General features: G+C 51.2%; 1 protein-coding gene and 1 non-coding gene across 3 annotated transcripts in view; both read left to right on the forward strand.

Moving 5' to 3' along the window:
- LOC138959313 (zinc finger ZZ-type and EF-hand domain-containing protein 1-like) overlaps nt 1–13,306 on the forward strand; it is a 115,672-nt gene that overhangs the window by 97,839 nt on the left and 4,527 nt on the right. For both annotated transcript variants that reach the window (XM_070330738.1, XM_070330739.1), the window contains exons 61-70: nt 232–528; nt 1,568–1,668; nt 1,954–1,995; nt 2,445–2,558; nt 3,058–3,403; nt 3,550–3,743; nt 4,274–4,389; nt 4,779–4,929; nt 5,342–5,708; nt 6,417–6,488. In XM_070330738.1, the coding sequence (XP_070186839.1) occupies nt 232–528; nt 1,568–1,668; nt 1,954–1,995; nt 2,445–2,558; nt 3,058–3,403; nt 3,550–3,743; nt 4,274–4,389; nt 4,779–4,929; nt 5,342–5,708; nt 6,417–6,488 (1,800 nt within the window). The remainder of the gene's footprint in view (nt 1–231; nt 529–1,567; nt 1,669–1,953; nt 1,996–2,444; nt 2,559–3,057; nt 3,404–3,549; nt 3,744–4,273; nt 4,390–4,778; nt 4,930–5,341; nt 5,709–6,416; nt 6,489–13,306) is intronic.
- Nucleotides 7,781–7,899, forward strand: LOC138960553 (5S ribosomal RNA). The gene has a single exon (XR_011454029.1). It is a non-coding gene; the product is annotated as a 5S ribosomal RNA (ribosomal RNA).

Raw genomic sequence — 13,306 nt, forward strand, 5'->3', positions numbered from 1 at the left:
ATTGTTCTTGCAGGGGAGTAAATGATCATGTGTTTCTTGCTGTCTATTGTACTAAAAATTGTGGTACTGTTGTGGCCTCTGGTGCACTCCCTCAAACCGGCTTGCTTGTTGTGTTTTGTTCCCCTTTTCACACTTCCTATTAGATTCTTTCTCACCCCAACCCTTTAGCAAGTACACAGAGTTCAATATAAATAGTATTTACTATCACAGCCGAATGTTACTCGTCCACAGGTTCTCTCCCTCAACCTGTACAGTTCAGAAGACCAGCCCCCATCAGCTGTCAAGAAACCCAAGATCATCACCAAGAAGGAGGTGGAACCAAAGAAACCGGAAAGAGAGATCAAGATTCTCGATTCAGACAATGATGACGATGACAACGACGATGATGATGATGACGATGACGAAGATGATGACCTTTTTGATGAAGAGGCCATGTCCATGTCATCAACGACGACTTCTTGGGAAGATGAAGAGGAGACAAAAGATGTCTTTGCCAAAGCTGACTCCAAAACCAAAGCCATCTTTGAGGTAAATTGAGCTCCGAAGTTCCAGAGGGAAGACCTTTTTGAAGATTGTTATGATCATTTGCATGTTCATTTTTGAGTCACTTGAGAAAAAGTGACTCTATGTAATCGGTCAGTGTTAGTCTGTCCGGCCGGCCGGCCGGCCGGCCGGCCGGCCGGCCGTAGACACCACCTTAACGTTGGACTTTTCTCGGAAACTATCAAAGCGATCGGGCTCATATTTTGTTTAGTCGTGACCTCCAATGACCTCTACACTTTAACGATGGTTTCGTTGACCTTTGACCTTTTTCAAGGTCACAGGTCAGCGTCAAAGGAAAAATTAGACATTTTATATCTTTGACAAACTTTTCTCGGAAACTATCAAAGCGATCGGGCTCATATTTTGTTTAGTCGTGACCTCCAATGACCTCTACACTTTAACGATGGTTTCGTTGACCTTTGACCTTTTTCAAGGTCACAGGTCAGCGTCAAAGAAAAAATTAGACATTTTATATCTTTGACAAAGTTCATCGGATGTGATTGAAACTTTGTAGGATTATTCTTTACATCAAAGTATTTACATCTGTAGCCTTTTACGAACGTTATCAGAAAAACAAGGGAGATAACTAGCCTTTTCTGTTCGGCAACACACAACTTAACGTTGGGCTTTTCTCGGAAACTATAAAAGTGACCGGGCTCAAATTTTATGTGAACGTGACTCATTGTGTTGTGAATAGCAATTTCTTCCTGTCCATCTGATGCCTCATATAATATTCAGAACTGCGAAAGTGACTCGATCGAGCGTTTGCTCTTCTTGTTGTGTTTGTGTGTGTGTGTGTGTGTGTGTGTGTGTGTGTGTGTGTGTGTGTGTGTGTTTGTGTGTGTTTGTGTGTGTGTGAGTGTGAGTGTGTGTGTGTGTGTGTGTGTGTGTGTGTGTGTGTGTGTGTGTGTGAGTGTGAGTGTGTGAGTGTGTGTGTGAGTGTGAGTGTGTGTGTGTGAGTGTGTGTGTGTGTGTGTGAGTGTGTGTGTGATGTAACTCTTTTATTTGATTTGTTTAACACCAGGCGTTGCACCATGAACTGAAGGTGCCCATGTCGGTGCTACACGTGGTGTATGAAATGAATGAAGGCAACATGGAAGCCATCAAGAAAGCCTTGATTGAGAAGTAAGTCATTTTATTGTAAGAGTGTGTGTGTGTGTGTCTTTTCACTTTGAGTATCTCTTTGAATTGAAGGGAAGCATGATGGTCACCTTTAAGAGATTCAGAATGACTATGGTTACCAATGCTTTTTTTCTAAAACAACATTGCCCGTTTTTGTCCTTTGATAGGATATTCTGTTTGGATATTGCTTTCGAGGGTCCTGGTTTGGCTCTTTTGTGTGTTGCTTACATGTTTGTTTTATTTATTTTATTTTATTTATTTTGTTTGTGTTTGTTTTATTTGTTGCAGTTTTGAACATTCTCCAGAAATAACCAGCTTTATGGAGAAGTGGTATGTTTTCACTTTTCTGTGTGTATTTGTATGTGTAATCATGTATACTTACTTGGGCAGCTTTAAAAAGGAGTGCTGAGAGGTTTTGAGCATTTTCATGAATCATACTTACCTGATTTGACAGATTTCTTGTGAAAGGCGCAACAGTCATGGGGATAGGTCATGTGCAAACTTAAAATCGTTCTGACTGTTTTATCAGAACTGTGTTTAGCTGATTGATTGATTGAAATTTGACTGATGAATGGTGGTGATTGAATTGATGATGGATGTTTGTATGTATTGAAAGTAGACAGCTGGATGGTTTGACGGGTAAGGTCTTTTCTGCAATGTGGTTTCGTTGTTATCATTAAAGGATAGCTTTGCGTCAATCATCAATGGATGCCAACACACAACCGTTGAACGTTGAAGAAGAAGAAGAATGGATGCCAATTTCTTCTTTATCTGTACAGGAAGAGCGGTGAAACAGTCACCCCAAAGGCCGGTGACAAGGATGCGGTGACACAGGAGAAGGTGATAGACACTGGGATCTTCTATCATCCCAACCACCCCAACAGAGCCAGCAGGTGAGACAGACTGTTTTATACGCTGCAGGTGAACTATCTCAGATGTGTTCGGGCTTCCACGTGCACTACAGCCACAATTTCAAATGGAAACTTGCCATGATTTGGCTGCATTGTTACTGATTTTGGTTAATTGGAATTTTGTAGGATTTAATTTTATAGGTGTTATTGGAAACCAATGTATTCTGCCAGCTCTGAATGCAGCTCATAGATTATTTCTGGAGTTACTGAATTGTTGGTTTCTAAGAATATTCCCCAATTATTAATTCTATTGCAGTCAGACCTGTCAATAACTGGACTGATCAAAAGCGGTCATTTTAGAACAGTGGTCGCTATGAAAAGATGAATTATATTGAGAAAAAAGAAATCTTGTTGGGGATCCTTGGGTGTGGTCTTAGCAGGCAGGTGGTCCTTATATAGAGGTGGTTATCAGGGCGGGTTCGACTGTACCATTCATGCACCATTGCTAACAACCTTTGCATTTTGCAACAATTTTGAGCAGCCCGAGCATCGCCAACGAGGAGACAGGCGAGACACACCAGGACCTGTTCCAGCCCTCACAGCGCCTGGCAGGGGAGATCAGCGAGCAGCGACGCAACAAGAGCGCAGAACTCCTCAAAAAGGAGCTGCAGAAGCACGGGCGCTATGCATCGCGCGAGTACCTGGCCAAGGTCAACCTGGCCATAGCCGTGTTGTACACGCGCCACGTTCTGACAGGACTGCTGGCCCACTGGCCGAGGGACGGACCCGTCATCAACGCGGCCTTGCTGGGCTGTAAAGACATGCAGCAGATCCCCTGTGTGCTGGATCTGCTCTTCAAGGCTGACAGCCGCGACTGCTTTAAGAAGGTGGGTCTCAAGCCTCTGTACTGAACAATAACAGCCTTTCTTTGAGTTTACAGCAAGGTTGTATTTTATCTTGCATCGCCTACATGACCAGCCAGTTCACGGAGGACTTACATGACCTGACCTGACCTGACCTTACTGTTATACAGGTGGTGGAGAAGGTGATAGAGCACTGTGACCTGGCCAGCCTGGTGCCCATCGCCTACACAGCCAGCCAGTTCATGGAGGAGGTGACACTTTCCTCTGTCACCAAGGAGAGCGCCCACAACTACACCAGTGGCCACTCCGTGGAGAAGATACAGCTGCCTGGCGCCTCCTTCCTCACCATCACCTTTGACAGCAAGTAAGTGTGTGTTTGTGTGTGTATGGGGGGGGGGGGGGGGGGGGGTTGTGGGAATGTGTGTTTGTGAGATAAGGAGAGAGATACAAAAAGTGCTCAAAACTGCACCATCACCTTTGACAGCAAGTGTGTGTGTGTGTGTGGGTGTGTGTGTGTGTGTGTGTGTGTGTGTGTGTGTGTGTGTGTGAGTGTGTGTGTGTGTGTGGTGGGGGTGGGGGGGGGGGTTGCTGAATGTGTGTTTGTGATGTAAGGAGAGATACGAAAATTGCTCTAAACAACACCAGCGGTCACTCAGTTGAGAAGCTTACAGCTGCCCGCCACCTCCTTCGTCACCATCATGTGTAGATATGTGATTGAAAGTAGTCCCTCTCCAGAGAGGAAGAGAGTAGCGTGTAAAATGTCATGTCTATGGAGAGGGAGAGATCGTAAGCAGTTTGTGTGTGGATGTATTACATGTCTGTGCGCTTGGACTCCTATGTGTGTTTGATATTCAGCAATTATTTACAGTCTGTTTGGGTGTTTTTTTGCAACAGATGTTCCACTGCAGTGGATTCAGACATCTTGCAGTTTTCTACCTCAGAGGATTTCTCCAAAGACATGCATGCTTTCAGTGGTGCCAAACCACGCTGGAACAACTTCCAGGTGCCAGGTCAATATATTATTACACTTCTTCTGTGACTTCACCTGAAGTGACACCTGCTTTAAGTGGCAACGCTTTGTTTAAAGGGCACACAGAAAAGATAATTAGACTAAAAATCAATCTGCATGTTAAACAAGGACAGAACATATTGAATGGAACAAGCCGGTGTGCCACTGATCATCTAACATCTTATGTTTATGCTGTAGCGTGCATGGCTGAAGTGCATGAACCGAAAGTGGGTGCCACCCAAACGGGAGAGAATAAACGACAGGGTCTGATTCGTTGAAATCGCAACAAATCTCAATTTTAACCAATCCAACACCGCGGCTGACTCCCTCCCGGTTGGTAACTTTCTCGTGCACCTCGGCCCTGGTAACTGATTTGCATGTTGGTTTCAGGGGACACAATCTACTATAAGTACATCATGGAGAGTGATGGCTTCTCTGTGCCGTACTGGGGTTACAAGTTCACCGTTGTGGCCGGCATCAGTGACAGCTTTGAGACTGGACACACAATCCTGGAGTCTATTCTTGCCGCTCCTATGGCTCTGTGAGTATTTTGGGATTGAATGGAAAGTTTTGATCGTGCCATGAAGACTACAGTGCGCTTTGTGTGTTTTGTTGCTGTCACAGGTGAAACCTATAGATATGTTCAGATGAGACAAGAGTTTTTCTTTGCATGAACAAGTAACGGTACAACAAGAGAAAGCATGTACATCCTTTTTTGTGTGTTTTTGTGTGTGTGTTCACAGATAATAGACAATGTGATGCAGAAGTTCATGATAGTCCATAAATTTAGATACAGGGACAGCAATCTGAAAAATACTTACAATCTTTTGTGAGATGTTCCCTCTTCTTGCAGCAAACTTCTCTTTGGAGTTGTTTGACTGACAAAGCATTGCATGTATTTCATTTCTCCAAAGTTACAGTAGATTCTTCACTTCTGCTTTCTTTGCAACCAGGTCTCTACCCCTGAGTGACATGTGGAGGAGCCTGGCCTACGTGGCCTGCAAGCAGACCTCCACGCAGCGTCTCAAAGCCATCCAGCTGCTGCTGCGCATCATCAAGACGCAGCACGAGTGTTTGCCGCGCAGCAAGGCAAAGGCTTCTTCCTCCTCCTCCACCGATGCCCCCCTCCACCCCTTTAGTCTCCCTCCTCCGCTCGACCCCAGCCCCCCTCCCCGACCATCCATCGACCTGAGTCTGCTGCGGCCGCTGTGGAACCTGTACAGTAAGATGACGGCCAAGGACGACGAGTCGAGCAACATGCAGCAGCCTGTGGTGCGGGCACTGACTGAGCTCTTCCTGCAGGCAGAGAATTTGGCCTTGGTGAGTACAGTGCCCTCTCCTGAAATCGGCGTATGCTGCCTGAATAGTGGGGTAAAAACGGTCATACACGTAAAAATCCACTCGTGCAAAAACATGAGTGAACGTGGGAGTTTCAGCCTATGAACGAAGAAGAAGAGAAGAAATACAGTGTCTTGCTTGTGATTTACACTACAGCTTTCTTAGAGCGCTTACGTCCCTTTGTTTCTTAGGTCTTCTTATAGCGCTCTGCTTCATTTGAGTTAAGTTATTCTTTGTTTTAAAACTCACTGATTGTATACTTTCATATCTGGGAAGACGTTGTTTTTCAGATTTCCGTTTTGTAATGGTCTGTAGGTTAAATCTCTCTTTTGGTCAAGTAAAGCCGGATTTTCATTTCTCCAGGTTCTTTTTCTGTTGTCATTTGAAAGTTACTGCAGGGGTCTCAGTCATTGGAATGGTCCACCCAACCGTCACTTTATTGTTTTCATTTTGGATAACTGTTTCATACTTTACTACTGCGCTCCATTTTGTATCATTGTTTGTAGTGTTGCTTGAAGAACTTTGTAGCGAATTGCAGTGTCTAGATACATGGATTGGCAATGGCATCTCTGTCGAACGGTAGTACTTTCACTTTAAAGGGATGATTGGAGCGGTATGTGTACAAGGACTTACATTGATTAAGGAAGTTGTGTGTACAAACATGTTTTATTGATATTCTTTTTCCATCAGGACTGGGACATGGTGGATGAATACCTGGCAGCAATGGCTAATGTACAGGATGTGAAGGGAAGCGTACTTCAGGTAAGATAATTTTTGTCAGTTGCTGTTTTTGATAAGATGGGGTAAATTAGTCGAGTTTGATATGTAAGACATCATTTCAATTGACAGCTATTGCGTTCTTAAGTTGGTGTGTGTGTGTGAGCTAAAGTGATATGAACCTAGGAAACATGGAAGCCGTCAAGACATTTTTGATTAAAAAGGGAGTCTTTCATTGCAGGTGTGTGTGTGTGTGTGTGTGTGTGTGTGTGTGTGTGTGTGTGTGTGTGTTATTTTAAAAGGCCAATAGCTTATATGAAAAATGTACATTTAAAGTAAAAATAGTTGTCAATATAACACTTACCTCGACAGTACTATTCTTGCACATTATCTATTATAGGCCGAAAAAATTGGACAAAACGCTGAGTGGGTACAATTATCTCCCATAACCATGCGCCACCGTGGATCCCAAGCACTGTCCGAGTGCTTCCCCCTTACAGGATGTAGGTGGCGCGTCCTCTTTCTTTTTTCGCGCGTGTCAGACCGGCTGTGTTTCTGCTACGCTCCCGGATTATTTTGGACTAAGAGGCTCCTTTTCTGTGTGGACTATCACCTGTTGGATTATTGTGTGTTATTCCACTTCTGGCTTGAGGCTACGTTGTGTTTCCTTCAACTTGTGCCTCCGTTTTTGTGTGGCGGACTCGGCGTGCCTCCCGTCCTACTTCGTGGTGACCGGTCGTCTGCTTCTCGTTTCGCCGCATTCACTTGAGTATTGACCTAAATTTTCTTTGAATTTTGTTAATTCTCGGTCTTTAAGGGTACGTACAGGGCGAGGTAGGATGTCTCGTCCTGTTTTGGGCTCTGGTTCTACGGAACCAGAGTCTGCCGGGGGCAACCCTTCTCCGGGCGCCCAGCGTCATGTTTTACGCACGGAGAAGGGGACCTTTCGGCGCTCCGACTCTCCCTCCCCAAACGCTTTGCGTTTGCGGCGAGGGAGGGCGGAGAAAGCCTGTTTGAGCAAGCTCAATGCGAGCTTGCTCAAACAGGCTGGGCTTGAGCCTGGGACTTCGGGCGGGGCTGCGCCGTCGAAGGTTCGGGGAAGGTCGAGGGGAAAGAAAAAGCTTCTTTCTCCTTCTCCTTCAGTGGAACAGGCTTCCCCCCCTTCGACGCCGTTGTCCGGCCCTCAGTCTCAGGCTTCAGCTCCTCCCGGTTTCAAGCCTGGGGGGAAGGTTTCCTTCTCCCCCCTGGCTCGAATCCGGGGGCATGTCGATTCCCAACCCTCTTTGGGGGTTGGTGAATCCGATCTAGGGGCTACTGGAGAGACTCAGGTTTTGACAGCCAACGGCCATACCACGTTGAAAACACCGGTTCTCGTCCGACCACCGAAGTTAAGCAACGTCGGGCCCGGTTAGTACTTGGATGGGTGACCGCCTGGGAACACCGGGTGCAGTTGGCATTAAAATCTTCCTTTTCCGGTGCCTCTCCTGTGCCCTCCTCGGTTTCCACCGCTGTGGAAGCCAGGAGGGACACGGGTCCTCCTCTGAACTCCCTCGCTGGGTCGTCTGCTGCTGTTTTGACAGTAGTTTCGGCCTCCTGGGGGGGGAGATCGGAGGAGATGACGGGGTCTCTGAATTCCCTCCCCGCTGGGGTTGGGATGCGAATTGACCCCGTTCAGGGCGGTCCTGTGGGGGCAGGGGTTTCAGGCTTCGTGCCTACGACCACTGCTACTACGGTTCCCTCTGACGTCCGTGTGACTGGTGGCTGTCCCTCTTGAAACGCTCCGGCCGACTAGTTACTGGACGTGGAGGTGTTCGACAGAACGTGGTACTTCTGTCGAATGGTCAGGGCGACGGGAACATTGTTTCTGTTGCTCAGACCGACACCTCCGACCGGACCGTCTTGACCCCACGCCATTCCTTAGCGTCTGGTGTTCGGGTGACGGATGGTCCGGACCAAGGGTCCGGAACGTTCCAGGCTTACGGGTCGGGATCGAACCGGACCCACGGGTCCCGACTGGACTTGACCTCCGGGTTTGGTCCGGACGGGACCCATGGTACGGGACCGTACCGGACCTTAGGGTCCGGTGCGGGACAGTACCTCTGGCCCTTGCCGGACCCCCGGACCTACGGGTCCGGATGGTACGGTACGGGACCAGTGGTTCGGTCGGGACCGGACCACCCGACCACCTCTGTTGGTCTGGGTGGTCTGGCACCGAACCGGAACACACCGGACCTACGGGTCCGGAGGGTACGGTACCGGACCAGTGGTCCGGTCGGGACCGGACCACTCGACCACCTCTGTTGGTCCGGGTGGTCTGGCACCGAACCGGACCATGCCGGACCTACGGGTCCGGATGGTACGGTATGTCCACGTCCGGACCGAGCCACCCGAACACTTCTGTGGGTACGGATGGTTCAGTACCGAACGGGACCTCCGGATGGTACGGGACCGGACCGAATCTACGGGTTCGGATGGTCCGGTACCGGACCACCCGACCACCTCTGTTGGTCCGGATGGTCTGTCACCGAACCGGACCATACCGGACCACCGGACCTACGGGTCCGGATGGTACGGTAGGTCCACGTCCGGACCGAACACTTCAGTGGGTACGGATGGTTCGGTGCCGTACGGGACCTCCGGATGGTATGGGACCGGACCACATGACCGGAACACCGGACCACCCTATCGGATCGGTCCGGACCACCCGACCACCTCTGTTGGTCCGGATGGTCTGGCACCGAACCGGACCTACGGGTCCGGATGGTACGGTATGTCCACGTCCGGACCGAGCCACCCGAACACTTCTGTGGGTACGGGTGGTTCGGTGCCGAACGGGACCTCCGGATGGTACGGGACCGGACCGGACCTACGGGTCCGGATGGTCCGGTGCTGGACCGGTGGTCCGGACCGGACCACCCGACCACCTCTGTTGGTCCGGATGGTCTGGCACCGAACCGGACCATACCGGACTTACGGGTCCGGATGGTACGGTGTGTCCACGTCCGGACCGAGCCACCCGAACACTTCTGTGGGTACGGATGGTTCGGTGCCGAACGGGACCTCCGGATGGTACGGGACCGGAACACCGGACCGGAACACCGGACCACCCTACCGGACCGGTCCGGACCACCCGACCACCTCTGTTGGTCCGGATGGTCTGGCACCGAACCGGACCTACGGGTCCGGATGGTACGGTACGTCCACGCCCGGACCGAACCACCCGAACACTTCTGTGCCTACGGATGGTTCGGTGCCCAACAGGACCTCCGGATGGTACCGGACCTACGGGTCCGGACCTACGGGTCCGGACCTACGGGTCCGGTGCCGGACCACCCGACCACCTCTGTTGGTCTGGATGGTCTGGCACCGAACCGGACCATACCGGACCACCGGACCTACGGGTCCGGATGGTACGGTATGTCCACGTCCGGACCTAACCACCCAAACACTTCTGTGGGTACGATGGTTCGGTGCTGAACGGGACCTCCGGATGGTACGGCACCAGACCGGACCACCCTACCGGACCGGATCGGCACCCCCGACCGGACCGGACCATTTCTTTTCTGATCAGACCCGATGGGTTCCTGTTCAGTCTATAAATGGCGGGGGTTCGTTGGCTGGGCTGACCCAACAGTCGCAGGGTTGTTGTTTTTCTCCCCCTTCGGCTGCTGGAGACGTTTCGTCTTTGGGGCAGGGGTCTTCGCGGCCTCTTGCTTCTGTGGGCGTTTCTTCACAGCCTGCTTCATCGCTTTCGGCTCTTCCCCCTCAAGCTCCCTACACTCCTGCTTTTGAGGAGTTGTCGGGAAGTGAAGAGGAGAGTGAGTCGGAGGACGATAGGGAGGAGGATCAGGGTCGCCCTGAGGTTAACACTGAACCTCTACCCTTGCCGGTTTCCAACAGTACATGACAGACATCACGCGGCGTCTTGACGTCACGGATGCCTCTCTTAAGCGTCTGTCGTCTAGTGTTGACACACAGGACGTGGACCCGGGGTCTGAGGACGAGAGGCAGGAGGCTCGTCCTCGCACAGCTAGAAGGACGTTTGAACAGTTTCAGGACGTCCTTCCCTGAGACGCCCTCTCGTCCTTTGAGTCCGCTTCGGCCCGGGCGCGGGAGGCTCACGCCGCGTCTGCCGGCGGCTCGTTTTATGAACGATCCGGCCGCCGGCAATTCGCGTTCCACCCTAGTCTAAGTGCCACGGTGGAAGCGGCAGCACATCGCCTGAGGAGTACAGATTCACGTGCAAACGCGACCTATGTTCCTCGGGAGGACGCGGGTTCAGTGCCATGCTTTCCTTCGGGAGGCGCACCTCCACTGTTTCCTCGTGTCCAATCTGTTTCGTCCCTCCCTTTTCCCTTTGACTCTCGAACTCTCCCTTTCCAGACTTCGAGTGTTTAGGGTGGGGCTGACGGTGATGTGTTCGTTGGGGAGGTGCCTTCGGTCAAGAAGGTGGAACTGAGCTCTGCTTCGTTCCACAATCTTGAGGCCACCGTTTCTTCCACAGTCGAGGCCCAATCACAGGCCTTGACATGGATGAGCACGCTGTCCACACTGTTGGACCCTCCCGATCGGGCAGAGTCCGATTCCACTCGGGTCCTTGACACGGTTCGAGTGGATCGGGCTTTGCATGCCGTGCGATCGTGCGTGACGTCTGCGGCAGAATTGGCCATTGGAACACGGGTCCACTTTATTGGCCCTGTTCCGTGATCATTTTCTGCCTACTTCTATAGTGCCTCCGGATATGAGGAAGAGTCTGAGGAACACGTTTCCTCAGCCTTCTTCCCTCTTTCATCCGGACACTGTTCGTTCTGTGGTGGAGTCCACACGCCAGAGGAACACTGATTCTCTGATGGTTGGCCTCGCTGCTTCGGCGACGGCGGCGGGGAGTAAGAGAAGTGCTACAGTCACCTCCAGCTCCCAGCCTCAGAAGAAGAAGAAGAAGCCAGTTTCACTGCCTCCTTCTTCCTCCTCTTAGGCGCCTGTTGCGTTCCCAAGCAAGACGAAGGGTGCTCAGACAGGTAAGGGGAAGCAGCACCACCAGGGGGGGGTGGTCGCAAGCCTGCGCCTGCCCGCCAGCAGAATTTTCAGTGAGTCCCGGCCCTACGTTGACGCCCCCTCAAGTTGCCCCTCTTTCGTCCGTCGGTTCCCTTTTTCGGGCCCGCGGCATGTGGGGCAGACTGGTCTCCAACCAGTTTTTCTTGAGGGTGGTGTGGTCGGGGTTTTCTCTACCGCTGTCGTCACAACCTCCATTGTCCGCTCTACCTTGGACGTTCCCCCCTCCTCGAGAACCTGCCAGATGGCAGGCTCTTCAGGATGAGGTGAACTCGTTGGTCGAGAAGAAGGCGGTCTACCCCCTTTCTCAGCCTTCTCCGGGGTTCTGCTCCCGCCTGTTCACCGTCCCCAAAAAGGACGGCCGGTTCAGGCCGGTGTTGGACCTCTCCACCTTGAACTTGTACCTTCACAGGTGCAAGTTCAAGATGGAAACCCCTTCGTCGGTCCGGTTGGCCATCCGGCCAAACGATTGGGCCATGTCTGGGACCTCCAGGATGCTTACTTCCACATCCTGGTGGCCCCGGGGTACCGACATCTGCTCCGGTTCGTTTGGGAGGGCACGGTGTTCGAGTTTCGGGCCCTCCCATTCGGCCTGTCCTTGGCCCCTCTGATTTTCAACGGGGACAACAACACCACATGCTTAGCTTACCTTCGCCACCAGGGGGGCACCAATTCTCGGTCCCTCTCCCTGTTGGCGGAGGAGATTCTGCTCTGGTGCCAGACCAATCAGGTCCGGATGTCAGTCCAGTTCGTTCCGGGGAAATTCTCAGTCGGGGCGATCAGGTTCTCTCCACAGAATGGACCATCGCTCACAACGTTCTACAGCGTCTGTGGGCAAGGTGGGACCGTCCTCTGATCGATCTGTTCGCAACTCGATTCAGCGCTCGGCTTCCCAGGTACGTCAGCCCCTTTCGAGACATGAATGCGTTCCACTTGGACGCATTCACTCTCTTGTGGAGGCTCCTCGATGCTTACGCCTATCCCCCGACATCTCTGATTCCGAGGGTGCTGGCAAAATATCTGCAGGAACGACCAAGACTGATTTTGGTCGCGCCTTACTGGCCAACAGCTCCGTGGTTTCCAGATCTTCGCGGTCTCACCCACGTAGACCCTCTACCTCTGGATCTGGACGGGGGAGGTCTGCTCCAGCCTCGATCATGCCTCCCTCATCCACGTCCAGAGAGTCTGTGCTTGACCGCATGGCTCTTGTGCGCTCCAAACTGCTTGCACTAGGATTGCACAAGAGTTCAGTAGAGTTTTCCTTGAACGCTAAGAGGCGATCAACTAATCAGCTCTACGACTTACGCTGGAGAGCTTGGGCCACCTTCGCCTTGTCCAAGGGGATAAAGCCGCTTTATCCCTCAACACAGGACTTGGCCAACTTCCTGGTGGAAGTGTATCAAAAGAAGAGTCTTTCTTCTAAGACTCTTCTTGGATACAGATCTGCCATCGCTTCCACGATTGCGGCCGCTACTGGTCGCAGACCTGAACACTTGATCAGGTCCTCCCTCATCGCTAATGTCCTTTCGGGTATTAGCAATGCAGCGGTGTCTAAACCTCGGGTTTCATTTCCCAAGGGGGATGTCTTTCTGGTCCTCAAAACTCCTGCGTAGCAATGAGTTTGAACCCCTGGCAGGCATCAGTATCAAGTTGCTGATTTTTAAGACTAATTGTTCCTCATCGCTTTAGCCACTTGCCGTAGACTCAGTGGTATTCAAGCTTTGAGTGGCCTGGACTTTGACATTGAGTTCACCACACAGCAGTGGTTGCTAGCATGGTCACGTCAGTCTAAGGTATGTTTCTTGGGTATA

This window comes from Littorina saxatilis, linkage group LG2 (genome assembly GCF_037325665.1).
Source record: "Littorina saxatilis isolate snail1 linkage group LG2, US_GU_Lsax_2.0, whole genome shotgun sequence".
Classification (NCBI taxonomy): domain Eukaryota; kingdom Metazoa; phylum Mollusca; class Gastropoda; order Littorinimorpha; family Littorinidae; genus Littorina; species Littorina saxatilis.